The sequence below is a fragment of the Postia placenta genome, assembly GCF_002117355.1.
Source record: "Postia placenta MAD-698-R-SB12 unplaced genomic scaffold POSPLAscaffold_2, whole genome shotgun sequence".
NCBI classification, from domain to species: Eukaryota; Fungi; Basidiomycota; class Agaricomycetes; order Polyporales; family Adustoporiaceae; genus Rhodonia; species Rhodonia placenta.
The window spans coordinates 2,172,307-2,198,926 of NW_020169833.1; the positions used below are offsets into that span (position 1 = coordinate 2,172,307).

Consider the following 26,620-nt stretch of genomic DNA (forward strand, 5'->3'; position numbering starts at 1 on the left):
ACAGATTTGTTCTTTCTACGACAAACGGGCTCCAAGATCGAGTCCGTTGCCAAGGCGGTCTACTAAAGACCGCTGTTGCCTGGATCCACCCCGGGAAGACGCATTGCCACCTCGCGCCCTTCCCGAGGATGCAGCACCACGACCACGTTGCGTCGTACCCTTGCTAGCGTTGGCATTTCGGTTACCCCGAGCGGGTGCACCACCGCGCGATTGGGGGGCGTCGCTGATTCGCCACAACAACGTTGATTGCTGCCCATCATCTGCGGTACGTTGGGTACCTGGGGTATTCTGGGTCGCTTGTTCGCGATTCCGGTGGACAGGATGACGTGCGGCTTCGGTAGTCGCCGGTGGGCCGGATACAACGCGGCGGCGATCGTCGGGATAATCTACTGGAGGAAAAGACTCCTGGTGTCGGTCGTAAGCATTTGGATAGGCATGAGCGGTGCGTCGGTCTTGATAATGGGAATGGACCTGGGGTATGGGCTCAGCGTACCCACGGCGGTACGGGTCGTTTCGATACTGGTCCACATCAGGCGATGGCGTCCTGACGTTGTATGTCCGCTGGTACGGAGGTATGGGCGAGCGCCCACGCGGTGGGGTTGTCCCACCGTACTCCGGGTAGTCGCGCGGTGGTGAAAATCTAGCTCGACGCACCAAGGGCTCCTCGTTTGATCCTAAGGCCGAATCGTAGTCTCGCACCCGCTTGCGACCAGGCGCCGGGGATTTCTCCCGACTGCGCATTGGCCTGTTAGGGGTGGGCGAATAATAATCATACTCCCGCCTCGCCGGCGCTGCATATGGAGGCGGAGTAGGAGAATAATGATCGTAAGCAGGCCGCCCCGGAAGATCATCGATAGGAGGAGTTCGTGCATAGTCCCGCAGCTCATCCTCCTCTGACGTCCTCGGGGCACTTGTCCAAGGACCCACATTTGTCATTGGATCAATATGGGTTGTGTGACTCTCAGCTTGATCCCTAGGCACACGCTGAAGTAGTTGAGGACCGTCGGAAGGGCCGATGCGCGAAGCGTCTGCCTGCTCATAAGACGGGCTTGCAGCTAAAGCGATATTGGAGCCAGGCCGAGGTACGACTGCGGACTGGAGCGCCGCTTGCTTCCTCCCCTTCCTTGTGGCAGGGGGTGGGGGTACTGACTGGCCCTGTGCAGGCACACGGGCGTCATCGCCGCCGATTGTGCTCCGTTGCGAAGGCACAGGAAATGCGCTACTCTGAGACATCGGGAGTTCAACAGATTCCTCCCGTTTGATCATGAGTGGCTCGGCGTCATCAGTCTGTCCATTAGACCACCCTAGCTTATCTGCCATCTTCAGGGTCTTAGGAAGAATCGGCGTGAAACTCTCGGGCTTCACGGAGATGTCAGAAACACATCTGGGAGTCTGCGGCTCAGGCTTGATCTGACTCAGCGCGGCTTGAATCGGCGCCTTCTGAATATCCGAGGCGTGCGCACTACGATTCTTCTGGGCTTGGGATTTGGACCGCTGTGCTTTAGCCTTGTCGACTCCTGGGACTGCCTGGATCGATCCAGAGGAACCTGTCGGTTTCTGAGGGGGCATGGGTTGGAAAATCAAAGGCGCGTTCTCTCGCGCATTCTCAGGAGTCTCAGGAGATATTGATGGCGGCGGAGTGGGAATGGACGGCAGACCACTAGGTACTCGAACACCACTAGAGAACGGCTGATGAATCGCCGGAACGGTCGAGGTAGATCCACGCGTCGTCGGTTGGGCGGCAGGACTTTCGTTCAACGCATTAGGAGCAGGCACGTCCAAGGTGCGAGACTGCGCCTCCTTCCGCTCCTTCTCTAGTCTCGCTTGAAGCTCCTCCTTCGCCAGCCGTGCCTTCTTCTCTTCTTGTGCCGCGAACGCGTTGGCTTCGGTGGCCTTGCGCTTCATCTCTTGCACAGCAGCTTTCTGCGCTTCATACTCAGCCAGACGGCGTGCGTCAGCTGCATCTTTAGCAGCCTTCTCGCTAGCGGCTAGTGACTCCTCTTTGGCCTTGGCAATGGCAAGCTCCTGCTTGAGTTTGTCGGTTTTGCGCTGCTCGTCAAGAAGTTGACGTCTCTCTGCCTCTTCGACTTGAGCGCGTTTTGCGGCTTCTTGAGCTGATCTGCGATCATCTTCCGCGCGTTTGGCGGCGGCTGCAGCAGCAGCTTGAAGCCTCTCCTCTTCGGCATCAGCTTTGCGATTTGCCTCTTCAGCAGCCTTGCGCCTGTTCTCTACGTCGGCGGCCCGACGTTTATCCTCCTCTTCACGAGCGAGACGCGCGGCTTCTTCCAGCTCAAGCTGGCGAGCCCTCTCAGCAGCGAGTTTGCGAGACTCTGCAGCCTCCACTTCCCTACGATCTAGCTCGGCAGCTTCCTCGCGCCTCTTCTCCTCGCTCAAGCGATGAGCGAACGCGCGTTCGGCCTTCTGCTGCTCTGCGTCAAATCGCTTCTCCTGCTTGACGCGCAGGGGGTCCAGCTTCGCGAAGGCGCTCGTAACGGTGGCAAGAACCTTCGTCAGCTGCTCCTTCTCGCGCTGAAGCGCAAGCACAGCTTCCTCGTTGCGGCGCATATACTCAGCGTGTTCTTCCTGGAAGCGTTCTGTCATCGCTTTGAGTTCATTCCAATCAGCGCGCTCGATGGCGACTTGCGATATGATCAAGACCAGATCTGAAGGAGACGCAGATGGGGTGGCGCTGGAGTGGGGCTGCGAAGGAACGCGGGGGCGGTCTCCGTTGGACTCGGGGCGAGCAGACACTGCGGCGTGTGAGGTATCAAGTGAAACGGGGGACTCGATGTAGGAAAGAACGGAATCGGCGCGAGTCACAGACGCCCCTATTGATGAATGCCGAGATGACGACGCCGCATAAGGCGCAGGTGCATTGCCGCCAGCGATGGAGGAGCTTGAGGGGTATATAGATCTGCCGGAAGGATTACTCGAAGAAGCGGATGGTCCAGCACCAAGGCCATTCTTCGCCGCAAAATTGGAAACGAATCCTGACTCATCGAGAGGATTAACCCGCGTGATGGTCTCGGTAGCGGTTGGTAAAAAGTTAGATGAGGAATCGGTGGTCGCTTCAGCTGCAACGGGAAGTGATCCTCCTGCATTCTTCCCCACAAGAAGCTCGTACAGTGTCGGTCTAGATAGGGATGCCGCATCTGGTATGGGATGATCGGAAGTCGTGGATGACGGTGACGGAGGATACTGTAAGCTCTCCTCCACAGAGCTCATACGTTTGAGCAGAGCGGGTTCTTGACCTATAGTGTTGAACATAAAATTAGACAAGGGGCTTGTTGGCGACGGCGAAGCCGCCGCTGGCTGGACGTGCAAAGGTGTCCCAGGCTGCTTCTGAGCGTTCAGTAGCATCGTGGTGAATGGCGCAGATCGAGCTGCGCTTCGTCTGGGGAATTGTGTATACGGTCCGAAATGAAGCTGGGTCTCGAGGGGCGGGATCAACGTCCAATCACAGACTGCCGGTGTGATGATCCCAGGACTCACTGGTTACTGGCGGTGTGAAGTCAAGTCTTGCCGATTGAAATTACTGGCTACGATGCTCCTGCGATTTTGTCTCGGACTTTGGGTTTGCGCGAAGGGGGCGATCTTGAAAGGAGCCGGGCCAGAAAATACCGTCGGTGGCGGGTATATATGCGCAGTGTCTCGCCCTTCGGCGATGGCCGCCATCACCAAGCGCGATCGATTGGATAGAAGTGCAATAACAAGTTAGAACGTCGAGCATTACTTACAGCCTTTGGTCAAAGCGGCTGTGCATTTTAGCAGGTATATAAGGGTAGCTTGTATCTAGCAAGAGTACATACATATGACATTCATATGTACTGCTCAGTCGATAGTCGCTCGCGCTATACATAGTATCCACTTCAAATCTCAGGAGACACTGAACGCGGAATTCAAATACTATATGCCGCCTTGTGTGTACGGTATTTAGAAGCATTGCCAAAAGGACCGGTCCACAGCTACGTAGACCCATACACTTTGCTATCGTCTAGCTCGTCTAGTTCTTCAGCTGATAGCATTCCTGCTTTCGCGTTCAGCAGCCAATGACACTATGCGGAACAGCACTCACCGCGAGAATTCGCACTTGCGGCGTGTTCTTGTGTAGTACCAGACCGCGGGGTTCCGAAGCAGATCGTGCCGCTCCACGGGCGACCAAGCCCCTCTCGTCTTCGTCCAGCCATGCCAGCGAATCTCGATGTGGCGAAGATGAGGGACATTGAATGCTAAAATATCCCTAAGCTCCCTCGTTTTCCTCTCGTACTCAAGATTCCCGCCCTCGGTGAGAGGCTCAGGCACCCACACAAGACTGAGTATGTCCAAGGAATACAGGTTGCAGAGCGATGGGCTCATTTCGCCTATGACGTCCTGCAGAAGGTGATGAGATGCGCCAAGTTAATCGTACATGATGCCTTACCGCCACATCGGTCCACGCCACTGGGCGGGGGATGTTAGTGGGCAGCTCGAATTGAAGGGCAAGAACTGCTAGGGCTGGGAACATCTCAGCTAGCGACTTGATGATGCCAATAGAAGACACCATGCTGTCTACGTTGAGGTGAAGTCTCAGCTGCGATATTCTCGAGGTAGAGTGTTGCAGCGAGTTTACAATCGATGTGTAATTCTGCATATCTAGACGCCGCAGAATGGCGACCGAGAACAAGGGCCGCCCTGCTGCTAGGCTGCTGACAAGCCTGGCGTCGTTCGTGCATAGGGCGGTCAAATTCGGAAGGAATCCACCCGATGGGGAAAACACAGGATCTCCTGGTAGGAGCGGGTCATCCTGGAGAGCACTTTCCCGCAGATCGAGGGACAGTAGATCGGTGGTGCCGGCCAATGCCTCAAGGAGTGTCACGCGGTCGGAACCGCTGGTAACTCCGGCAACTGTGAGATGGTGTACGGCTCTCGCGGCCGGATTGCAGCTTTGTATTGTCTGTAAGCACCGGAGAGACGGTGGGCTGAACTCTCCACTCAGCGCCCTGGCGGAAAGGACAAGATCATGATATTGCATCGCCTCTGCGAGGGAGTACCATGTGGGGTGTACGAGCATTGCGGCGTTGATATATTTTCGTTTGTCCAGATAACTGAGAACATTGCGCAAAATATCGACGGGAAGGGGTGGGAGAGCTGGACCGAGGGCCGCCATGGGTGATATGTCAGAGAGAGGCTGAAGACGACATACGACCGCAATCCATCTCTTAAATACGCCACAAGTAGCACGAAGCGCCGCTGCAAGCACAAGGATGGGCGGACGCGCGCGGTAGCAGTAGACAGGGGTGATGTCCCGGTACGGGGCCGCAGCAGATGTACATCCAGCCGACAGTCCGGAGAGTTCAGAAATGCAGACTTCTGAGCAACGTACTTGGTGAGGGGTGTCGGGAGACGGGCGTTCGGGTGGACATGGGTTGTTCTGGTGCGTGACTACGAGCCGCGGGCAGGCGATGGGATATCACTGGGGCAGCATATGTCAGTGCACAGCTTGAAACAGTCAGATTCCGAAATGTTTCACAGCACCTCTGTGGGCCGTCAGGAGAGACGGGACAGACGCCGGGTGCCGGAATAGGCAGGAAGCTCGTTCACCGATCTCGGCTGCGGGGAGGCGCCTGTGGGCCGTGGTAGTCGCAACTCGCGGTGGCTGTCGTCTGCTGTGTCTCGCAGCGCCAGCCTGTCACCGCGCCTCGGACAGTGTCTGCCGCCTCCTTGCTCTATCATTCACCGTCTGCCGCCCGCCTGCTACACACCGCGTGCAAAGTCCTCAACTCCCTGGTGACGGCCATCCTCGTCCGGCGTTGTCCCCTCGCCCGCCATGTATTACAGCCGACGTCCGCCGTGGGTCCTCGGCACTGTGGCCATCTCCTTGCTGTCAACCGCATCTGCTTTCTATCTCCCTGGCGCTGCCCCTCACGACTACACCGAAGGCGAAGCCGTCGACCTCTATGTCAACGCGCTCACGCCCATGCTCGCAGGGAGCGACAACGCGAAACTCGTACGTTCTCGAGCCGTATACGTAGCTCCGCTCACCTTAATGCGCCTTCCTGAGTCCAGAAGTCGCTCATAAACTGTGGGTCTCCACCCATCGAGGCCATTTGTATTGGCTGATTCACACGGAGCTAGACGACTACTATGACTCGAGATTTCATTTCTGTGAGCCAGAAGGGGGCCCCCACAAAGAACCGGAGTCGTTAGGATCAATCCTCTTCGGCGACCGAATCTTCAATTCGCCGTACGATGTAAGCCAGCGCTGTCATCTCGCGCACCGAAACCTCACGTGTAGCAGGTCAGAATGCTCGAGGACAACGCAACCTGTAAAACGCTATGCACAACAACAATCCCACCGGAAGATGCAAAATTCATCAACGAGCGCATAAAGGAAGACTATGCCCTTAATTGGCTGGTTGACGGACTTCCCGCAGCTGAAATGAAAGTGGACATTAAGACCGGAGATCTGTTCTTTGACATGGGATTCAACCTCGGGAACGACGAGGCGGAGTACACAGAGACTCCCGCGCTCAACAATCACTACGAAATCGTGCTCAGGTCAGCGGCACGGTACTCGGTGACACTGACTGAATGCTTAAATGGCTGGACGCTCTAGGTACCACACACCCAAACCCGGGGTGCACCGCATAGTTGGAGTGCTCGTGTGGCCCACAAGGTGATGTCGAGCGTAGACTGCTCTCTTTCGGATCATTGACACATTCCATGTGAAGTCGGGGTGGATCTCAGGACCCTTCTACAGATTGCTCGACTAGTGATACGCCGCTCATTTTACGAGAGGACCAGCCGAATCTAGTTCGATATACATATCGAGTGATGTGGAATGCAAGTTCCGAGAGCGCTGCCGTATCGCTATACCCTGACACAGCATTGACAGGAATCCGACACCCCCTGGGCGACACGCTGGGACAACTACCTACACATCTTTGATCCCGTATGTGGTGCTATTGTTGTCGGGCATGACTCTGACTAAGTATGGGACATACAACAGCGCATACACTGGTTCAGTCTTATTAACTCGCTTGTCATCAGTGTGTTCCTTTGCGTCATGGTAGCCATGATCTTGCTGCGCACGGTTTCTCGAGATGTAAGCAATGCATTTCTGTCCGCTTCCGAGCCGGCATGGATCATGCCTATGTCTAGATCTCACGCTATAACGCAATGGACCTCAGCGTAAGCCAGTCTTCTATATATGGGTCTGACGTAACTATATTCGAGGTCTGCACAGGAAGACGTCCAAGAAGATTGGGGATGGAAGTTGGTTCATGGCGAGGTATTCCGAACCCCACGAAACCCTATGATCTTGTCGATCCTCTCAGGAAACGGTTCTCAGTTGTGCGCAATGGCTGGCGTGACTCTAGGTGAAAATCGAATTCACTATGTCACACTTAGATGCAGCTTACCTGGTCAATCGCAGTCTTTGCACTTCTAGGGTTTCTTTCTCCGTCAAATCGGGGCTCGCTCGCGACGGTCATGATGGTGTGCTGGACGTTGTTTGGGGGGTCAGTACATCTTTGCTCCCCGAGCTCGTCGGCTAATTGCTGCTGTCATTTTGTAGCATCGGCGGATATGTTTCGAGTCGAGTATATGCGTCGCTCAACGGCACTAACAATAGACGCAACTCTTTCTTGACAGCCACGGCCCTCCCTGCGTAAGTGTATCACCGAGGACCCACTCACGCGCTCATCATTGTGTATCTAGGCTCGTGTTTGCAATCGTGTTCCTGCTGAACATCTTCCTGCTATCAGCCGGCTCTTCTGGTGCCGTGCCATTCGGTATGTCAAGGCAGATGTCACTACCGCACCGCAGCTGACGTGCGACTACAGGGACTATGCTGCTCATCATTGTGCTCTGGTTCGGCATCTCGGCGCCTTTGTCGTTGATTGGATCATACATTGGGGCCAGACATGGGGTACGCTGTTGTACTATATGGATCCACGCCTACTTGAGTGAGCTGACGGCACCGACAGGGCGTCTCCAACCCTGTCAGGGTGAACCAAATCCCACGACAAATCCCACAGGTGCCTAGATATCTGCAGCCATGGGTACGTCAGTGCCAAAGCTTTATAGCGGCTGTGCTGACGAGGCGGACAGGCTGCAACACTGCTCGCTGGCATTCTTCCGTTTGGTCCGTGTAATGATATCTCGCGTAGCACGATTTGTGCTTATTCGGGTCCCTAGGTGCTGCGTTTGTGGAGTTGTACTTCGTGCTGTCCAGCCTGTTCGCATCTAGGGCATATTACGCCTTCGGCTTCCTTGCGCTGACCGCAGGGGTGGTCGCGCTGACCACGGCCACCGTGACCATCCTATTCACGTATTTCCTCCTCTGTGCAGAGGAATACCGGTACGTCAGCTTCCATTCTGTGCAAGCCGTACACCCGTACACCCGCTTATCTCCCTTTTTTTGACAGGTGGCACTGGCGAGCGTTCCTTACAGGAGGCGGAAGCGCCTTCTGGCTTTTGGGATACGGTATTTTCTATTGGGTGTCTCGCCTGTCCCTGGATTCTTTCTCTAGTGTCGTGCTATACATGGGATACCTGCTCCTTCTGGCCCTCCTGGATTTCCTTGTTACCGGTATGTACCACTCGGCGGATCAACACTGTTCGAAACGCTGATTACGCGCACTTGAAGGAACCATCGGCTTTCTTGCGGCGTATTGGGCTGTCCGAAGGCTGTACAGCGCTATTAGAATCGACTAGTGGGTTCCTTCCCTTCCTCATGCATTGCCAAAAGTACTAGGACTAGAGCATTTTTCTGGGACATGATAGGTTATCGACGTATCTCCTTTTACGGCAGTCTCGTGTCGACCACGGGTTCCGATGGTCAGGGGATCTGCAGTGATACTACAGCATTCTTCTGCTTCCCTGCACGGATGATAGCCACCCTGCCCTCAATGAGATCACTCGGCACAAGTTTATGCTGCGGCTCAGTGACTGGTTGATTGTTGGCATATAGTCCCTTCGCAGAGATAAGCTGCCGAGCAGCGCCTGAGTGGATGCCCAATGCTCAGTAACTGCAAGCTGTGTGAAGCACTGGACTAAGACTCACTGTTTGAAGATGCCACATGGAAGCGTACAGCCAGCTTGGCGACCGAGACGCCGAAGAGGTCGTCCGCAGTGCATGTGTGGAAAAGCGGGAGCCCGCGTACCGCGTCAATGAGCTCGTCGGCTTTCACGGATGCGATGTCGTTGTCATACAGCACTGAAGTTGCGGTGCGAGCTCGGCGGACACCGATTTCTAGCGTGAGATTAGTCTGACATATCTAGATACAGCGCGCTGGGACGCACTGCCGTGGACAAGTTCGGTAACCTCTGCTGCTAGAAGCCGCTGCGCGTGCCTTCTCTCTGGATTTTGCTGCAGAATACGCATTTGGATGGCTGTGGCAGCGTATGGCACGATGAAAACTTACAATGTGCTTCTCTAATACAGCGTCAATCTCAGGGAGTGGCAACAAAGTGAACATCTTCATGTATCTTCCGACATCAGTATCGGCGGTCCTGAGGAAGAACTGTTGCGCTGTATGATAAGCGAGGTATCTAGTTATGTACGTTGCTGTGCGCACCTGGTAGAAGTCGAAGACGTTTGTTACGCTCTCGTCGAGGGAAACGGCATTTCCGGTACTCTTGCCGAACTTCTCTCCTGAAGCCGTGGTGAGTAAAGGAGTAACGATGCCGAACCCCTTCTCCGACTTCTCGCCACTAGAAAGCGCGTTCACGCGGTTGATGAGGTCAATGCCGGCAACGATGTTCCCCCACTGGTCAGAGCCGCCAATTTGGATATTACAGTTTGCGGTTCGGTACAGGGTGAGGAAGTCGTACGACTGCAGGAGTTGATAGGTGAATTCTGTGAAGGAGATACCCTGCTGTGTTTCCAGGCGTGTGCGGACACTATATGCAATTCAGAGAATGGAATGACATGTGTACCTTAAGACGCACCTGTCCCTTGCCATCATGGTATTGATTCGCGCGTGAATACCAACTGCCCTGAGGAACTCAAGGAGACCTAAGCCCTTGAGCCAATGCAAGTTGTTGCGGACATCTGGCTCTGTGATCGGCGTGTCTGAAGGCTGCAGTCTACCTTTTGCATACTCCATGGCTCGAGAGAAGAACTGCTGTATCCCAGCGGTGAGAGCCTTGACATTGCCCTCGACGATGGATTGCTCGGAGAGCGGTCTCTCTGTCGAACGCCCCGACGGGTCTCCTATAAGACCGGTTGCGCCTCCTATCTGGCTGCCATACATAACCAAGCGAATGTATGGAAGATAAAACACGTACCAGCGGTATGATTTGGTGACCGCGCAACTGGAAGTGGAGGAGACAGAGGAGCGGCAGTAAATGGCCGACGTGGAGGTACTTCGCGGTTGGGTCGACCCCTGCATATGCAACCTGCCGATCTTTACTGAGCTCTGACTTTAACTGATCAGGTCTCAAACAAGTAGCAAAATTAGTATTATGTTAAAATGTGACGTGGAAGACGACTCACCTGGTGATGTCGGAGACCAGTCCTCGCGACTGCAGGTCCTCCAACAACTCGGCATTGAAGTAAAAGTGGCGACACTTTTGCCGGCGCAAAGGCCTTTGTTTCAGATGAGTGAGGTGGCGAGTGGCATGTCGACAAGACAGCATGCCTCGCTGAGTGGGCGTACGGAGACGAAGGAGACTGGATTCCGTGGCAAGGATCGTTCGCCGAATGACTCGGCGACCAGTTTGGGATCGAGCAAGACCGCATCGGGAGGCCAATAGCCTCTTCGAACTTACTTCAAGCTTTCTTCCTCCCCAGCTTCACAAGAGTGGGTGCCGGGCGTTCTGCGTACATTCTATCACAGGATTTCATTGTTCTATCCCCCATAACAATACCACACTTCCGCGCAGGCTGCTTCAAACGCAACCCCACTATCTGGGAATGGAATTCGAAGTGCTTGCACGATGTCATACCACACGAGCACGGGTATCAAGAATGAAGTTGGCCCGTAAGCGACTCTAGCTTTGATTTCAAAATTCCCTTACATGTTGATGCAGACGGCGTGACCATGTTGCCGACATTCATGCCTGTCGCTACTCAGGCTGCAATCAAGGGATTGACCGCGCAGCAAGTCGAAGCCTTAGGCATTACCCTCATATTGAATAACACATATCATCTCAATCTTCGGCCTGGTACAGAGGTACTGAAGGAAGCTGGCGGCGCCCATCAATTCCAGGGATGGAGACGCAATCTACTCACTGTACGAGTGAAAACCCCTTCCGTATGCATCCCATCTGATCAAGTAAGTGATACAGGACAGTGGAGGCTTCCAGCTAGTGTCTCTCAACAAGTTCACAAAAATCACAGAGGAAGGCGCTCTGTTTGAAAGTCCCTTCACCGGAGAGCCAACAATGCTGACGGTTGGAACACTCGTCCTTGGTTTGGTCCCGCTATTTACCGTGCAATCGTGACCTTTGCAGCCAGAGGAAAGTATCTCTATCCAACATGCTATAGGCTCTGACATCATGATGCAGTTGGACGACGTGGGCAAGTTCTCCCATTCTTTATGTGCGAAGTCGGCTCACGGCTTTGACCTGCAGTACACACTCTAACGACGGGCCCACGAGTGGGCGAAGCAATGTGGCGCACAATCAGGTGGCTTGACAGATGCATTGAGTTCCACGAGAAATCCGGCAGATCGCACCAAAACCTATTCGCAATCGTCCAAGGAGGCATTGACTCCGTACTGCGAGATCAGTGCCTGAATGAGATGATCAAAAGGAAAGATCGTGTCGCCGGGTATGCCATCGGCGGTCTCAGCGGGGGCGAAGAGAAAGGTCAGTGCCCTGTAAGCATCACTTTTGCGCCGTCTGACCATCCTACCAATGGTAGATGTTTTCTGGAGGATGTACGGCTTTTCAGATCCCGAGCGTCATCCGTTGTTGAGGACATTTCACGTAGAATCAAACAATGTGCAGACAGACTGCCTGCAGACCGTCAGTGTCTTTGATGGGTGGCTTGTGTGTCTCAATGTATACATCTGACCGGATGCGACAGGCCCCCGGTATTCTATGGGTATTGGTTTTGCTGAAGGTTGGCGTCATAGCTACCATGACAGCATGAATCAAGTTCATGCCTGACTACAGACCTACTTGTTTGCGTCGCCCTCGGCGTTGACATGGTATGTATCCATCAGCACGCATCGCAGTATGACCAAACGGGTCCTTGTCACAGGCCGACTGTGTGTTTCCCACCCGGACAGCGCGTTTCGGCGTCGCGCTGACGTTCAGCGGACCTATCAATCTGCGTAAGACGTCTCACATTCCGGTCAACATCTCTGACATGTCGCTCGCACAGGCTTAGGCAAGCACGCTGCGGATTTGCAGCCGATAGACGGGACATGCCCGTGCCCGACCTGCTCGGATGGCACCTCTCGCGCGATGCTCCATCACATCATCACGCTGGAGACGGCGGGCGCACACGGTATGCATGCGGTGCCGCACACATGCACATCAATGAAATTAATATTGACTGATCTGCATCGCCGCCTGCAGCGCTCACACAGCACAACATCGTTTTCGAGGCGCGCGTGATGGGCGGTGCGCGGGAGGCGATCATGAACGGCAATTTCCCGGACTACCTGAAGACGTTCTTCGCGAACTACTTTGGGGATGCGGGGTACCCGGAGTGGTGTGTGAATGCGTTGAGAAGCGTCGGTGTCGACCTCCTGGAAGACAGGCCGGACACAAAGGTGATTTCTGGCGATGGCACCGTGTGGGAGTATTCAGACAGAGCCTAACGGAAGTTTCGAGCTGCTGAGTGTGCAGGCCACAGCTCTTGGACTGTATTCCAAACAAAGAAATGAACAGTGTCATGAGCACGGGAAACACAATGAGACTACGGGATGAAGACATGGGTCAGGCTACACAGGTTACATGGCATCGCTAGTGTATGATAGATCTTCTCATCGCCTGCCCTTCCTGTTGCTCGGACGCGCATTCTTCGCCCTCCGGTTCTCCGTGACCTTCCTCTGCTTCCGGATCTGGTCCACGGTCTTGAGTTCGTTCTTGACCTTCCCAGCAGGCTTGCCTCGTCGACCGAGGGTTTTGCCTTTCTTCCCAGGTGGGGGCCTGGAAGAAGGCCTGGAAGAAGTCCCAGCATCTTGACTGTCCCCTCCATGCTCAACTTTCTTCTTTTTCTGCCGCATCTTCCGCTCGTAGTCCGTGCTGAATTTGTCAAGAGGCTTTGCCTCGACAACTTGCTTGTGCTTGAAATTTCGTCCACCAGCAGACATTCTGGCGCGCCGTGGACCCTCAGTCTCGGCCTCGCCAACCCTGGGTAGGCTGGTGCGCGTCTTCGCCTTCCACTCGTCGAAGCGGCCACTGCGATACGTCGCAGGGAGCTTCACACCGCTCTCCGTGCGCACCATCTTAACGTTGTCTGCGCCCTCGCCCATGCCCTTGACGAATTTCTTTTTCTTCTTATCCCAATGCATCTCACGGCGTCTTTTGTCCAGCACGCCCTCATCGCCTGCCAGATCAAACGCAACATTCTGGGCTTGCTCGGCGAAGGTAGCGCCATCGCGAAGAGAGTATCTATGTCGCAAGTTAGTCAGACGAGCTTGTTGCGACCAGGGCTTACTAACCCCTTTTCCGTATCGGCATCCTTCTGATAATGGGACATGTAGAATTCGGAGTCTCGGTATTGGTTCTTGCCGTCGCCTGAACCTTTCTTGTCATACGAATCAAAGACCGCCTGTGAGAGACGTCAGCACGAGCAACCACATCGTCGCCGGTGGACATACCGCAATCTCTGTTTCATCTGCCATTTCCATTCCCTCATGATCAACCTCGGATACTGCACCATCTTCGTCATCTGAATGATCTGACGTCGCTGCGGCGGCAGACGTAGAAGCCAGTGCAATCCTCTGCGCAGCTTTACTCAGCGCCTTCCGCCTCTTATTCATCAGCGCAGCGGTCTCCGTGTTGCCTCTTGAGCCGATCTCGAGCACCGTCTCCGCCGGCCGGAAGGAATTCACCGCCTTAAGGAGCGCTTTGCGTTTCCCCTCTTCCGCCAGCTTCGCCACCGCGCTGCTGCCATCCTTGTTCCGGAAGAAGACCGGGTGTATGCCAGCATCGGTACTAACGAGACCCCATTTTCCCTCTTTCGTCATCTCCTTTGCGCGCTTGTAACTTGCCTGGCTCGCCTTTCCCTTGCTGCGCTCATACATACCATGACCTTTACGCATGGTGTCGCGCATCGTCGGCAGGTTGTGATTCTCTGTATCGAGCCTCCTGACATACTCGACCTCCGCGTCGAGCGTGTCGCGGTCGAACGGGCCAAGTACAAGCGCCTCGGTGTACACTCGGTCGCCGCCCTCTGACACGTCGCTACGAATCGGCCGCCCCAGGAAGAGCTGCAGGTCGAGCAGGTATGGAAGTTCCGAGTTCGGGACGAACGACCACGCCCAGCCTTGACGCCCCGCACGCGCCGTACGCCCGACACGGTGGACAAAAACGCGCGCGCCCTGGGGAAAATCGTAGTTTACGACATTTTCCAGAACTGGAATATCGATACCCCGCGCGGCCACGTCTGTCACGACCAGGATGTTGGTGTGCCCGCGACGGAACTGCTCCATCTGCTGCGAGCGCGCGGTTTGGTCCAGCGAGCCGTAGATGTGCGAGACGGCATAACCGGCACCTGCCAGCAAGTTAGTAAGGTATTCGACGTGATGTTTTGTCGCTGCAAAAACGAGAGTCTGGTGAGGGGCGGTAATCTGCTCGTGATACTTGGCCTTCGCTTTGCCCTTGCCCTTCTTGTCCTGTGCTTCGTCTTGCTCCTCCTTGGGCTTGTTTGGGCCAAGCGGGACACCAATGACGTCGCGGAGAAGGACCAGAAGAGCGGCATCCTTATCAGCTTGTTTTACAGAGAAGAAGGCCATCTTAAGATCTGGGCTGATTTTGGACTCCGCATCTAGTCGCACGAGCTTCGGATTTTGGAGGCCAGCTTTTGCGAACTCGACAAGGCTCTTGGGTAGAGTAGCAGAAAATAGGAGAGTCTGGCGGGTAGCAGGGAGTCGATGAAGGATTTCAGTCAGGGCTGTCTCGAAGCCCATCTCGAAGAGGCGATCAGCCTCGTCGAAGACGACATACTGTATTGACTTGAGGTCGAGATTCATCTCGACAATAAGATGCAGCAGCCGACCAGGTGTGGCAATGATACTGTATAGACGTGAGCAATGCAACAGAAATGAAGTATGGAATACGCACATGTCCGGGTTTTGGGTGATCATCTCGAACTGCTCGTCCAAGCCTTCACCTCCGACGATCAAGCTCCATCGGAGACTCTGTCCTTTCTTACCGTCGTCGACATCCCTTCCGTCCCCAGCATGGTCCCCTTCACCTGCGTGCCAACCACGAGCCAGCTCCTTCCCTACCTTGAGGATTTGCAAGGCAAGCTCTCGCGACGGGAGGAGGATTAGTGCTCGGGCACCGAATGTAGAAGAGTGCCGTCCTCCGAGACGCTGTACAAGAGGGACCATATATGCAAGTGATTTTCCTGAACCTGTCCGGGCCATACCGACAAGGTCGCGCGGAGGGTTGCTGAGCAGGGCAGGTATAGCCAGACGTTGGATTGGTGTCGGGATGCGGAAGCCCTGAAGAGTCAGGGAGCGCAGAATCCACGGATGAAGACCTTGAAAACAAAAAGCCTGAGGCATATAGTTATGCAGCGTCGAGGTCGCAACGTACCCATGCTCTGAAAACTGCCCCCACCGACTTCTCCTTTCATGATTTTCGCCTTTCCTTTTGTCTTCTTCAACAATTCAGTACCTCCTTTGACATTCCGCTTGGCAATTGAATTTCGAATCAACTCTTGAAGTTGATCATCGTCGTCGTCCATGTCGACTTCCGGCCGGTGTGCTTTCTCTCTGCGACCAAGTAATGCAGAGGAAATGTCGACGTCGTCATCTTCGGAGGACTGTCCGTTGGGCTCGTTCACAGCCCAATCGCTTGCCTCCTCGCTATCAGAGAGCGAGACGTGTTTTCTTTTGCTGGAGACCATGCTATAGTGCAAGGAAGGGTGGTGTTGGTCTTGCTGCTTGCAGCGACTGAGCAAGCGCATCTATAGACGCCTCAAAATCTTGGGCCGTCGATCACGATCGAACACATGCCCGATCCATCGCCGGGCTGACTTCAACTCGCGCGGCAAGCTATTTGAACTTTGAGTTAATTCACTCCTACTTATTTTAAATCTGACGCCTGTTTCTATCGTCACTAGATAATTTTCTATATTCTACTATACGCGCTAGCTACATGGGGATCGTATCCAATTCTTCCAGCTTCCAGTATTTCTTCATGTTCTCTCCAGAGAGATCTTCTACCTAATTGACCATTGCACTGGCTTCAGCGGGCCTGTCGAAATCCACGAATAAGGAAATAATCACCTCTTGGTCGAGGTGGGTAAACAGCACCTCTCTCCAGCTGTCAAGACACCCTCTCATCTCTGTCGGACTGTATGTCGATGGCTCCGCGATCCACTTCTTGATGAGCGCACTCAGCCTGTCAAGACCTGGGATAATGATGTGTTTAGAATGGCACTCCTTCCCTTGCACTGAACGCAGCTCGTGCTACTGAAAAAGGCGCATGACCGACCTTCATGAATAGCCTCATGCGATTTCACGTGCATATCGTGCTCTTGGAAGGAAGGCATCCGGCGACCAAGCACGGGGAAAATGTAACGTTCCTCGATGGTATGGTGTGTGTTCAGATCTACAAGAGGCGTAGGAGTGATGAGTCCACCGACAAGGGTTTATGGTCAGCAGGGCTTACTGACGTCTTACTAGGTCATTCGCCACTCGTAGATACATCCGAAGGGACATCCCAGACCTGTCGAAGGAGCCATCTGCTAGCTATAGATTGTCAAAACGCTGCTTCTAGGGCCGAATTCGGGCGTCCTGGTGTCACTAACCTTATACACATTGTGGACTTGAAGAGCAACCCTATGATGACGAGCCTGCAGAATAATCGAGAGTGTGCGACGAACACGTACACTCGAGCTTAAAATGGTCGTGGAATTGGCGCATATTATCGGCAACCTACCAAGCCAGGACGTCAATCAACATGCAGTAAAGTTAACAACAGAGACTTGGTCGCATCGCCTTACGCTGTTCCATTTTGCAGCTTGGCGTGCAACAGACATTGCCCGGTTCATTCTTTACCAGTGCAATTGCCGCTATGCCAGATCTGTAACGAGTGGGCAACTTGGCTCAGTAGAGTATGCTTTTGCCACTCAAGTTCATGATGCCGTTCAGGAGCTCAAGCGCTCAAGAGCGGATTAGGCGCGCAAATCAATACGCATGCCTCATTACGCTACTCAGTCATCGCCTATGCATACCACTCACTAAGTCGTGCGGCTGCGCCGTCCAGCACGACTCATCAACGCGTCATCCATAACTGCTAACGACTTCAAGAGTAGTCTGAATCATCGTACACCATGTTTGCGTTACAATGTATAAGCAAGCCCGCGACTTTCCGTAGAGACTCACGTAGACTAGCTATTGTGATGACCAGTGTTTCTGGCATCGGTCAGCGAGAAAGCTGATTGACCAGGATCCTATCACACAATCGCGGCAGAGAATATGGCTTGTCCAACATAGCAGTACTCCACAGACCGCCTCTGAAGTCAAGTCGCAATCGGGTCTTGTGAGCGAGTTACGGCTGCCTGTGACATACTTACCATGATCCCGACTCAGGAACTCATAGACGCACAAGCACTATGAGAAGAGGAGTATCAACGTGACAGCTATCACGCATTGTGTGATTTCAGCTGCGCTCTGGACATGCACAAAAAACTCCGAACACATACCGAACAACGAACAGCACGTCGGTCATCGGCGCTCGGCCTGTGCGATGATGGGTTTGTGGCGTATCTTGTCCTGATGCCTGATCTACATGAGGACAGTCGTGCACTCCTGACGATCTTCTGAGAGCGCCCACGAACATACATACGGAGAATGCCAGCTTAAGCGAACGAAGCCCTACTGAGACATTAATAGCACAAGAAGACATTGTATGTGCACACGGGGCGTTTAATGACCGGTAAGCTGGGAGGAGACGCTCACAGGATAGATCCGACGGAGTTGGTCTATGGCAAGGATTGCGACCGACAGCAACGGGTTGTAATTTGTGTCGCGGTGCCCCAGGTCCTGCTGGTCTACTCCGTGCCCATCCGGGGCAACGCTCTTGGCGCGTTCACAGAAGGGACAATGTGCTGCTTCTGCTTCCCCGTACACTGGACGCCCAGTGAGCTATTTTGGCTCCCCAGCATATTGCATACGATGCGCCCGCAAATGCTGGGATGCTGTAGAAGACTTACCAGCTGCATGACGGGACCGTGCTGGCCTGCCCATGGGCCCCAGGTCCTGTGGGGCGCTCGCTACGCGAGCTTCTGCGGAATCCTGCGTAGAGCGCTGCATGTACACACCTAGAGACCAACAGCCAACCTGCACGCTGGTGTTCGACAGGTAGAAGCATTCTGGTACATTCTCGATATGCGATTCACCGCTGGTCGATCGTCGTCTCAGAATCTGATCCGGCATGTACAATGAGGTCAATATCTGTCCATGCGTAGAAGCGATGACCAATGCATGGCTTAAGCCCTGGCGCTAAATCATGTCCGTTAACAACAAATCGAGGTCTGTCGTCATATGAAGCTGCCTGGACTCGTCAAATTCACCAAATTCGAGGGTACCAAGGCAAATGACGTCATTCAGGTCATTCCTCCAGGGTGGCCGACTCTCTCTCTCAAGCGTGGGCGTCTGAAAACAAGGACCGCTGTCCCTGCCTTCCAGGCGTCAGATTATAGAATTATAGGGTCGGACCCTGACGATATCAGAACAAGACCGGACATACTGACATGAAATTGCGGTTGACATATGTGATGAAATATTCCAGACCACAAAAATAACTCACCACGATCCGACGGCAGTGATGAGGATTTGACGCTGAGTTGTGATGCAAAACACCCGTACTATATTCAGTCAACATGTCCAATGTTGTCTAGATTGCGTTGTACCTTACGGGAATAAAGAAGCGCCTATGCTGACAGAGCATGACGAGCTGCATAGAGCGCAGACGGAGACCCGATAATATCGAAATGGTATTGACTATGAGAAACGGAAGATGAGCAAGTTGGGACAGGAGTGCCGTAGCAGTGAGCGTATGACAAACCTTGACGCTTGTAAAACATCGTCAGAAATCAGAGACCCTTCCCTTGAAGCTCCAGTCGCCTTCGCTTTCCACCCACTTCCTTACAGGTTCTCTCTTCGGCCCGTCCTTCTCTCCTGTTGCAGGGTTCGTATCACCCTCGAATTCCGGCGCCAGAGGCTCGCGAGCATCAGGATGAAGCGCCAACTCGGCCTCTGCATCTGCAACTGCGCTGCGCTGGCTTAAAGGAGCTTGAGCGGCCCGGACCATCTCTTCAAACTCGCGCTGGTCGGCACGTGGAAGAGGTGGGGGAGACGGTCGTTCTAGTGGGTTGCGCGAAGAGTAGTGGCGTACTTGCATGGTCGCGCGCATACCCAGTCGACAAGAACGGAAGATTATCGGGGCAGACATTTGAGAAACTGTTAAATAATTCTGAAATGGCTTCGGTACTGGTGAGTGTTTGCACTCCAGAAAAGGGCAACACGGGGACGCACTGGTCGAGTGCAAAGCCGCGACTTGCTAATATGGCGATAGCCGCCATCCTCGGAGTTCAATCAGCACGTGCTGCGCTGACGTAATGCCGGTCTGCTGAATGTCTCGAGCACGTGGATTGGCTTGGCAGCCTTATTCACCGGAGGGATGGCCCCTGGCGGGCCAACTGCCGGCGGAACACCGCCCTCCCTTATTTGTCTGTATCGATGTTGCGCGTATCCTCGCCCATTCGTTGACCTCGCAATGGTCATACGATGTCTTCGGCAAGACTACGGAGGAACATGAATGTTCTGAGGGGCAGAGTTGCTTCTTAGTCCTCATTTGGGCATTCCATAAAGCGAAACATCTGGAGGAAAGTGTCATATATTGCCCCCGCCAGGTGACATTGGAGGGCACTGCACATGTTGTACAAAGCACATTTCGATGCACTCTCAGCCTCACCAAATATGAGTTGCACCGAGCAGAACGAAGAGCCTAGATAGAATGCCCCTATATTTCGTGGACGGTCAATTCATGACCAGCCATCACGCCAGAGATGCGAGGGTGAGAGATCGGCGGGAGTACCGCAGTTTGGATGGGGTCTCGGAGTAAATAAGCTGGCGACGTATGTAGAACCGCTCCTCGTCGCTGTCTGTGTGCCGCTGCCATCTTGGAATCGCCGTCTCATTACCATCTCCATCTTCCAAGGCCTCAAGGACCTCTTCTGCACTCGCTCTCGCCCATTTCATGCAGGAAGCACGTTCTGACGACAGAGCCGCGACTATCATTGACCTAGAGGAACGCTCACCTTCAGATCCGCATCGTCCTCCGGCGGCCGCCTTGCATTCATCGCAAGGTTCTTACGCGATCGACGTCTCCTCGGACGAACACCAGTCCAAGAGACGTAAGATCGAGCGCGCCTGTGACTTTTGTCGCAGGAGGAAGACAAAATGCGATGGTCCCAAAATGCTCGACAACGTCTGCACCAACTGTTTGCAGACGGGTCGTCAGTGCACTTACATGTACGTTCAGACCAGCTATCCGGCTCGATGTGCTAGACTGGTTATTCAAATGGGTTTACGTGATGTAGTGAGAGTTCGAAGCCCAGAGGCCCGCCCAAGGCGTGAGTGCGCTTGTTCGCTAGCTGACAGAAGGGCTGAGTACCTGTCTGCGCACGTAGGTATGTAACAGCACTAGAGGATCGCGTGGAGAAGATGGAGGCGTTGTTGAAAAGGGTGAGTCTTGTTATTTAGTTTTGTGAGTTCACTAGAGTGGGATTACCTCCGAGGACGTGCCAAACGTTGCAAGCATTTGCAGGCAGACTGCCAAGTGCTGCTGTAGATGATTATGGAGCATTGGGGGACCCATTCGTCGCTGTCCTATATCGCGGTCATTGATCGTCGTTGACCAATATCCAACATAGCTTCGACCCGAGGCAGACTTCACCGTCGAACTTGGGCCGCCAGTGGTCCGTGACTCTTGGAAGAGTGAGCCCCCTGCAGGACATGCAATCACACAACCATCTGTTACTTCTGCAAACGACAGCAATGTCCCCTCGACGTCCACAGGTCGATCCTTGCTTCCCTTTGCTACCACTGTCCCTCCTCCCGGCTCTGCATTCAAATCGTTACGTCACGGCACGTTTGGAGTTGGTTCCCCATCTATTTCGAAACCTAAACGCTCTCGGCGACAAAAGGATACCCCTATACCAGCCACCACATCGACGGAATCTTTACACAACGCCGACCAGTCTTCTTCTGACTCTTCGGTGTCTGGCTCTGACAACGAGGACTCCGCTGTTGAGCTCAGCCTGGTACAGGGGATGACGCATCTGACTTTGCGCGGTCTACGTCCTGCTCACCTGCCCACCAAGCACGCCACCGACGGGCAGTGGAGGTTCCACGGCAAAAGCAGCTCATTCAAGCTTATCAACACAGCACGAGAACTCAAACAGCGGCATATTGATGCGGCAACAGGAGCCGACTCTCCCGATTCTTCCTCTACTAGTACATCGTATGTCGCGCATGCGCCTAGGAGACAACCGTATTGGTCCTCGCTTCCGGTGTGTCTGGCTCTGTGTGGAATTCGCCGTGGGTCGCTAATATGACGCATATAGTGGGAGATTTCGTTCGAGGGCCTGGATCGATCCACGACCACGCCTTCTTTTGTGATGGCGAAATTCCCACCACTGGACCTGGCGGATAGTTTGATTGACCTCTACTTCAAGCGCAATAACAGCTTGTTCCCGCTTCTTCATAGGCCCACCTTCGACACACAATGGCGGGATAAGTTGTACGAAAGCGACCTGTGGTTTGCCTGCGTCTGTATGGCCATGTTCGCTGTCGCGAGCCGATGGTGCGCCGACCCGAGGGTACTCCCTGACGAAGTGATGCATCATTCCCTAGAAGAGTCAGATGATGGGGTGTGGGCACTAGCGGGGTGGAAATACGTAGACGTGGCGTTGGGTATGTCTCGAATGTGCTCCATCTATTGAATGGTAAGACTTACCTTTGCCGCAATTAGATTGTCATCGTCGACGTCGCAGCTTGTTCCTCCCGCCAAACCTTTTTGAAGTACAGACTCTTGTGGCAAGTCCGTCTCACCCCGATGCCTACATCCATTTGTTTATATCATCGTGCACGTAGCTCATGGCCATGTACTTTCGCGGCACAGTCGCTCATGCCGAGTCGTGGACTCTTATAAGCATCGGGCTCCGCAAAGCGCAAGATGTCGGCGCACATCGCCGGAAAGTCTATGGACGGAAGCCGACAGTAGAAGAGGAACTGTGGAAGCGGACAATATGGCATTTGATTGCCATAGACCGGCTCGGAAGTATGCTCATCGGCCGACCGTGTTGCTCTCGAGACGAGGAGTACGCTTCTGTTTTGTCCAATCACTAATGACGCGTCGATAACATTCCGCCGACAGTTTTGACCTTGATCTGCCCCTAGAGGTCGACGACGAGTATTGGGAGAACGAGGACGAACAGCTCGCTTTTCAACAACCTCCTGGCAAGCCTGCCGTAATTTCGGCGTTCGTGTGCTGGGCCAAGTTGAGCCGGATCGCAGCGTTTGCCTTGAGGACTTTGGTGAGTAGGTGAAGATCAATACTGCATCGTAACACTAATGTTTGCACAGTACGCTATAGGTAGATCAAAGCAACCTTTAGGACTAGTTGGCCCCCGTTGGCGAGAGGACACGGTTGCACAACTCAATTCCGCAATGCTCCACTGGATTGAGAGCTTGCCGCAGCATCGTATGTTGTATACAGCTCCTTGCTTGCGAAAGGCTGAATATAGCATTACTAGTCAGGTGGAAGCCCAATATGGCTGATGATGTCTTCGCCTCTCAATCAGCAATGTTGCATCTGTCGTACTACATTGTACAGATCACTGTCTATCGACCGTTCATCCCCATTGTGCGAGGGCCGAATGCCCCTCACACACAACCACCTTGCCTTCCTCTAGGGGACAAGCCTGACATCTCCACTACGGCACTGTCAATATGCGCGAGCGCTGCCAAAGCGGGTACACTAATCCTGGAGGTCCTGCTTCAACGCGGGCACTCACGGCATACTGTGCTAGTCCATTACGCATTCCTGTATGCCGGTGTCATGCTCGTCAGTCTTTGGACGCAGATCGCTAAAGAGGCTGCGCATTGGAAGCGATCGGTCCAGGAGGATGAGGACGATAAGCCAAAACCACATGGAAAACAGATAGACGAACTCCTGAAGGTTGTAGCCATGCTTGACAGCATGAGACCTAGATGGGAATTGGCTAGGGAAGCTTGGTAGGTAGAGTTTGGGCTTACGTTGGGGAACGATATCTGACTACATGCATTGCCTCAGCGACTGTGTTTTGGATGCCTTTCCAACCTTTATCCTGTCAGAGGAACAAAGACCAGCGGCATCTCATCGTCTAAACGCAAGGGAAGAAACCCTGCATGAGGCGGAGCGACAAAGGACACACGTTAATGTACCGGCTCCCGCTCCGCGGTTCTACTACCCGTCATCTGGTCCGAGTCGTCAGCCTGATCTACTGTATCCTGTTGATACCCCATCATCCCATTCCCGGTCCTCAGCATCGAACTACCACGCTCGTCGCGAACAAACATACGTTCAACCGTCAACGTCTTGGGCCGCGCAGCATGAGCTTTCTACCAGTCGTGCTGACCCTCTATTCTACAATGAACCATGGTTCACTGAACCACAAGTGCCCATGCGCCGACGGCGGGCCGTCGTGCCATATGATACACCTATTGCGAGCCAATCGTACGGACTGCAGGCCCACTACAATGGTCCAACTTTGCCTTCGGCATTGGATGGTCTTGGCTCTGGGAAGGCCAACACATCCGGACCGCAACCTCACATCAAACATGAGGGGGTAGACGAAGGCTCGCTCAGTTATTATTTCGGGACTCCATTCTCATACATACCTCACGAGGATCGTTCAGCTGTAACAGCACCCAACGTCCAGACCGAGGAGGACGATCTAGGACTCCATGCGGTGAATACGTACCGGTGTGTTACTTATGTTCTCCTCGGTCACTCATGAATACTGATCCTTCCTGGGGAATGTTCCCTAGGTACGGTCATTGGCATAATTGATACGCCCTTGTAGCTCTTGAGTTCCTATCGGGTCTTAGCAACCGCGACCATGTTGCCTGAGAAGCGGATGCTCTAGGATTCCGGGGCATCCAGGCTGGCATGTCCAAGCCTCCCTACATCGTCAACACCACTCTTTAGCTCTTCTCGTAACGTTTTAGCTCTTCTCATAGAACTCATACTGTTTGTCACCGACATCATTGTTGCTCAGTCATATTATCCTTCGGGTATACTGCCATAGTATGTATCGTAGTGTCGTCACATTGTATAACGTACTGTAACTGCTTACCATACTATCACATGCTATTGGCGCCGTAAATGCCAAGCCAATGTCCTTTCTGCAACGATGGACATGTGAGTGGCAAGAAGTTTGCGCTCTCCTATCAGCAAATGTAGGATCCGGTACGAGGGAACTATACCGAGTCGGACATGCACTCAACCGAAACTGGCGGTGAGGTCTAATTGTTTAACTTAACAAAGGTCGGTTATCTTGTCAAAGAACAATCACCAGACGAAGACGCTGCGTGTCACCCATTGATACATATCTTACAGCCAACACGAGATTAGAAGGCCGGCTATCTAGCCCCGAGACCCACGTCCGGATATGCGAGGACATCCGAAGGCCACGCACCAGCAAACGACAGATACGCGAGGTGTCCTTCTCGACGCGCTGTCATCTTGAGCGTTAGGGGAATTTACTGGAAGGAGATTGCGTGACATACCTGGCAGCTTGCCGCCCATTGTGCTCATTCTCCCGCGAGATCGTTCAGTACGTCAAACCGCGCGTACATGGACCCGCGTGAATGACGTTATAGAGACCGCTATCGGATTCTGACATGATGATCTGGTAGGCCAACAACGTTACGTGCATTTGGAAGCAACATACAGTCTGCATCGCATAACGTCGGCGGACACACCTGAAAGATCCCCAAGGTGGCAACTTCCGGGGAAGAATGTGGCGCATGCCGAGACCTCCATGAGAGGCTCTTCGTAGTAATTTATCACCTTGTCCGTGCTCTTCTGATGTGAGGCACGGGTGCGATATCATATCGTAGCGCTTCGGTGTTGGTGGTTTGCGCTTGCGAGCGCATGAGACGTTCCTGAGAGTAAAAAGTCAGATATCAACCTTATACGAGGCAGAAGCATCGGCGAGGAAGGGGCCGCTGAGTAGCTCCAAATGCATAACGGCCCCAGCGAGGCTAGCACGAGGTTCGGTGATAAAATCTTGGATTCTAGATATGCTGTTGAGTTCAGAATCAACTCACGCACTAAGCCTACTAGAGCAAGATCTCACGGAGGTTTGCGTTCAGGGACCATCTCTATTGGTATTAACCATGGAAACATCCCGAAGAGTCCACGGCCATTGCCAGGCCGACCTTGGACCGTAACTTGGGGTTCATCTCAGCTTGCTGGATAAGGTTCTCCATGTGTCTATTCAACTTGAACCCGAGTTGCTTCCAGGTGGCTATATTTAGAGAAGATACCCCCGGGAATGTCTGAGATGAAGTGGGTACCTTCCAACATTGATATCCTGTATCATCAAGCTTCAAGTTGACTTCCCGGCGACCTTCCTACAAAGCAGACAAAGTGGTCGCTGAATCGCTGTGAACAGAGATTGGATAGACCATAAGCAGAGTAGCGTCTTCAAGAAGGCGGCCAATGGTCACTTATAGACTGGTGTTATGCTCACCTCTAGTTTTCGGCGAAATGGAAAGCCGAGGCAGCCTCAAGAGGAAACCGGCAGTGTTCACGTTGAGCTTGAAAAGTGATAATAACCTTCGCCTGACCGCGCGCATTGGGAACATCTCAGCGTATTTCTTCGCGGTGACCTAGGTGACTTTCGAAACCGCGCCAACCGATGTTCAAGTAGTTTGCCAAGTTTGGAAACAGGGCGGGCGTCGGGAGCACGTGGTATGATGTTGATTGTTCAATGCTTGCAGATGGTGAATTGCTCCGATTTACAGTGGGCCTGGGCTGTGTCACGAACCGGACGTGTTGCTCTTGAATGCAAGCGAAGTCAGCATACATGTACATCCTCTGCTGCCAAAGCCCCGTGCTATCCGGATGGACACCATGAACCAGGATTGGACGCGTCTGCCACGAAGTTAGGACACTCAGGCTCCAAGTTAGGACACTCAGGCTCAAAGAGGGACACTATGTTGATAGTCTCAGCAATCGTATCGATGATGCCTCGAAGTATGCGACTACTCGGGAGGTCCAGCTGACGACCTGTAAATCCTTGTTAGCACTCGTCCTGTGAGACTTACTTACAACTCACCTTGTGTGCAATACATCAGTTCCTCCAATTGACGCATTACCTTATTGCGTGCGCTACTTGTGTCGCCGTAACGATTGAGCCGCAGATACGAAGACCTATGGGCGT

At 53.6% G+C, this 26,620-nt stretch overlaps 8 protein-coding genes across 8 annotated transcripts; 3 read left to right on the forward strand and 5 right to left on the reverse strand.

Annotated features, from left to right (window-relative positions):
- Nucleotides 1-386: 386 nt before the first annotated feature.
- Nucleotides 387-5,146, reverse strand: POSPLADRAFT_1043779 (hypothetical protein; the record flags this gene model as incomplete). The annotated part of the gene is made up of 7 exons (XM_024478385.1): nucleotides 387-471; nucleotides 494-3,491; nucleotides 3,738-3,792; nucleotides 3,984-4,055; nucleotides 4,076-4,197; nucleotides 4,309-4,312; nucleotides 4,442-5,146. The coding sequence occupies 7 exons, from the start codon at nucleotides 5,144-5,146 to the stop codon at nucleotides 387-389; spliced, it is 4,041 nt and encodes a 1,346-aa protein (XP_024343122.1).
- A 660-nt stretch (nucleotides 5,147-5,806) lies between these two features.
- POSPLADRAFT_1043780 (hypothetical protein) lies at nucleotides 5,807-8,697 on the forward strand (the record flags this gene model as incomplete). Its single annotated transcript, XM_024478386.1, has 19 exons — nucleotides 5,807-5,986; nucleotides 6,046-6,061; nucleotides 6,115-6,230; nucleotides 6,278-6,537; nucleotides 6,596-6,655; nucleotides 6,711-6,822; nucleotides 6,875-6,931; nucleotides 6,989-7,084; nucleotides 7,141-7,170; nucleotides 7,226-7,358; nucleotides 7,415-7,499; nucleotides 7,556-7,648; nucleotides 7,699-7,772; nucleotides 7,824-7,909; nucleotides 7,968-8,042; nucleotides 8,092-8,125; nucleotides 8,179-8,341; nucleotides 8,409-8,572; nucleotides 8,630-8,697. The coding sequence occupies 19 exons, from the start codon at nucleotides 5,807-5,809 to the stop codon at nucleotides 8,695-8,697; spliced, it is 1,902 nt and encodes a 633-aa protein (XP_024343123.1).
- On the reverse strand, nucleotides 8,684-10,623 carry POSPLADRAFT_1177780 (hypothetical protein; the record flags this gene model as incomplete). The annotated part of the gene is made up of 8 exons (XM_024488537.1): nucleotides 8,684-8,985; nucleotides 9,047-9,235; nucleotides 9,286-9,352; nucleotides 9,408-9,506; nucleotides 9,561-9,885; nucleotides 9,934-10,223; nucleotides 10,273-10,423; nucleotides 10,481-10,623. 8 exons carry the CDS (start codon nucleotides 10,621-10,623, stop codon nucleotides 8,822-8,824), a joined length of 1,428 nt encoding a protein of 475 aa, XP_024343124.1. The 3' UTR covers nucleotides 8,684-8,821.
- A 277-nt stretch (nucleotides 10,624-10,900) lies between these two features.
- Nucleotides 10,901-12,758, forward strand: POSPLADRAFT_1131656 (hypothetical protein; the record flags this gene model as incomplete). The annotated part of the gene is made up of 12 exons (XM_024484116.1): nucleotides 10,901-10,967; nucleotides 11,017-11,219; nucleotides 11,275-11,379; nucleotides 11,440-11,527; nucleotides 11,560-11,796; nucleotides 11,852-11,867; nucleotides 11,921-11,955; nucleotides 12,017-12,052; nucleotides 12,106-12,140; nucleotides 12,194-12,266; nucleotides 12,317-12,442; nucleotides 12,514-12,758. 12 exons carry the CDS (start codon nucleotides 10,901-10,903, stop codon nucleotides 12,756-12,758), a joined length of 1,266 nt encoding a protein of 421 aa, XP_024343125.1.
- Nucleotides 12,759-12,760: 2 nt separating this feature from the next.
- POSPLADRAFT_1177784 (hypothetical protein) lies at nucleotides 12,761-16,021 on the reverse strand (the record flags this gene model as incomplete). The annotated part of the gene is made up of 5 exons (XM_024488538.1): nucleotides 12,761-13,554; nucleotides 13,605-13,714; nucleotides 13,764-15,180; nucleotides 15,229-15,652; nucleotides 15,709-16,021. 5 exons carry the CDS (start codon nucleotides 16,019-16,021, stop codon nucleotides 12,924-12,926), a joined length of 2,895 nt encoding a protein of 964 aa, XP_024343126.1. The 3' UTR covers nucleotides 12,761-12,923.
- Nucleotides 16,022-16,228: 207 nt separating this feature from the next.
- On the reverse strand, nucleotides 16,229-17,220 carry POSPLADRAFT_1166328 (hypothetical protein). Its single transcript, XM_024487914.1, has 5 exons — nucleotides 16,928-17,220; nucleotides 16,793-16,868; nucleotides 16,612-16,728; nucleotides 16,404-16,528; nucleotides 16,229-16,340 (listed from the first exon to the last, which is right to left on the reverse strand). Exons 2-5 carry the CDS (start codon nucleotides 16,836-16,838, stop codon nucleotides 16,269-16,271), a joined length of 360 nt encoding a protein of 119 aa, XP_024343127.1. The 5' UTR covers nucleotides 16,839-16,868; nucleotides 16,928-17,220; the 3' UTR covers nucleotides 16,229-16,268.
- A 1,989-nt stretch (nucleotides 17,221-19,209) lies between these two features.
- On the reverse strand, nucleotides 19,210-19,491 carry POSPLADRAFT_1109155 (hypothetical protein; the record flags this gene model as incomplete). The annotated part of the gene is made up of 1 exon (XM_024483345.1): nucleotides 19,210-19,491. A coding segment is annotated over one exon (282 nt), but the record flags the coding sequence as incomplete, so codon positions are not given.
- A 648-nt stretch (nucleotides 19,492-20,139) lies between these two features.
- Nucleotides 20,140-24,926, forward strand: POSPLADRAFT_1043784 (hypothetical protein; the record flags this gene model as incomplete). The annotated part of the gene is made up of 14 exons (XM_024478387.1): nucleotides 20,140-20,199; nucleotides 20,389-20,657; nucleotides 20,726-20,758; nucleotides 20,816-20,870; nucleotides 21,059-21,122; nucleotides 21,204-21,697; nucleotides 21,752-22,100; nucleotides 22,309-22,467; nucleotides 22,587-22,723; nucleotides 22,773-22,890; nucleotides 23,102-23,423; nucleotides 23,482-24,153; nucleotides 24,449-24,477; nucleotides 24,790-24,926. 14 exons carry the CDS (start codon nucleotides 20,140-20,142, stop codon nucleotides 24,924-24,926), a joined length of 2,898 nt encoding a protein of 965 aa, XP_024343129.1.
- Nucleotides 24,927-26,620: the final 1,694 nt, after the last annotated feature.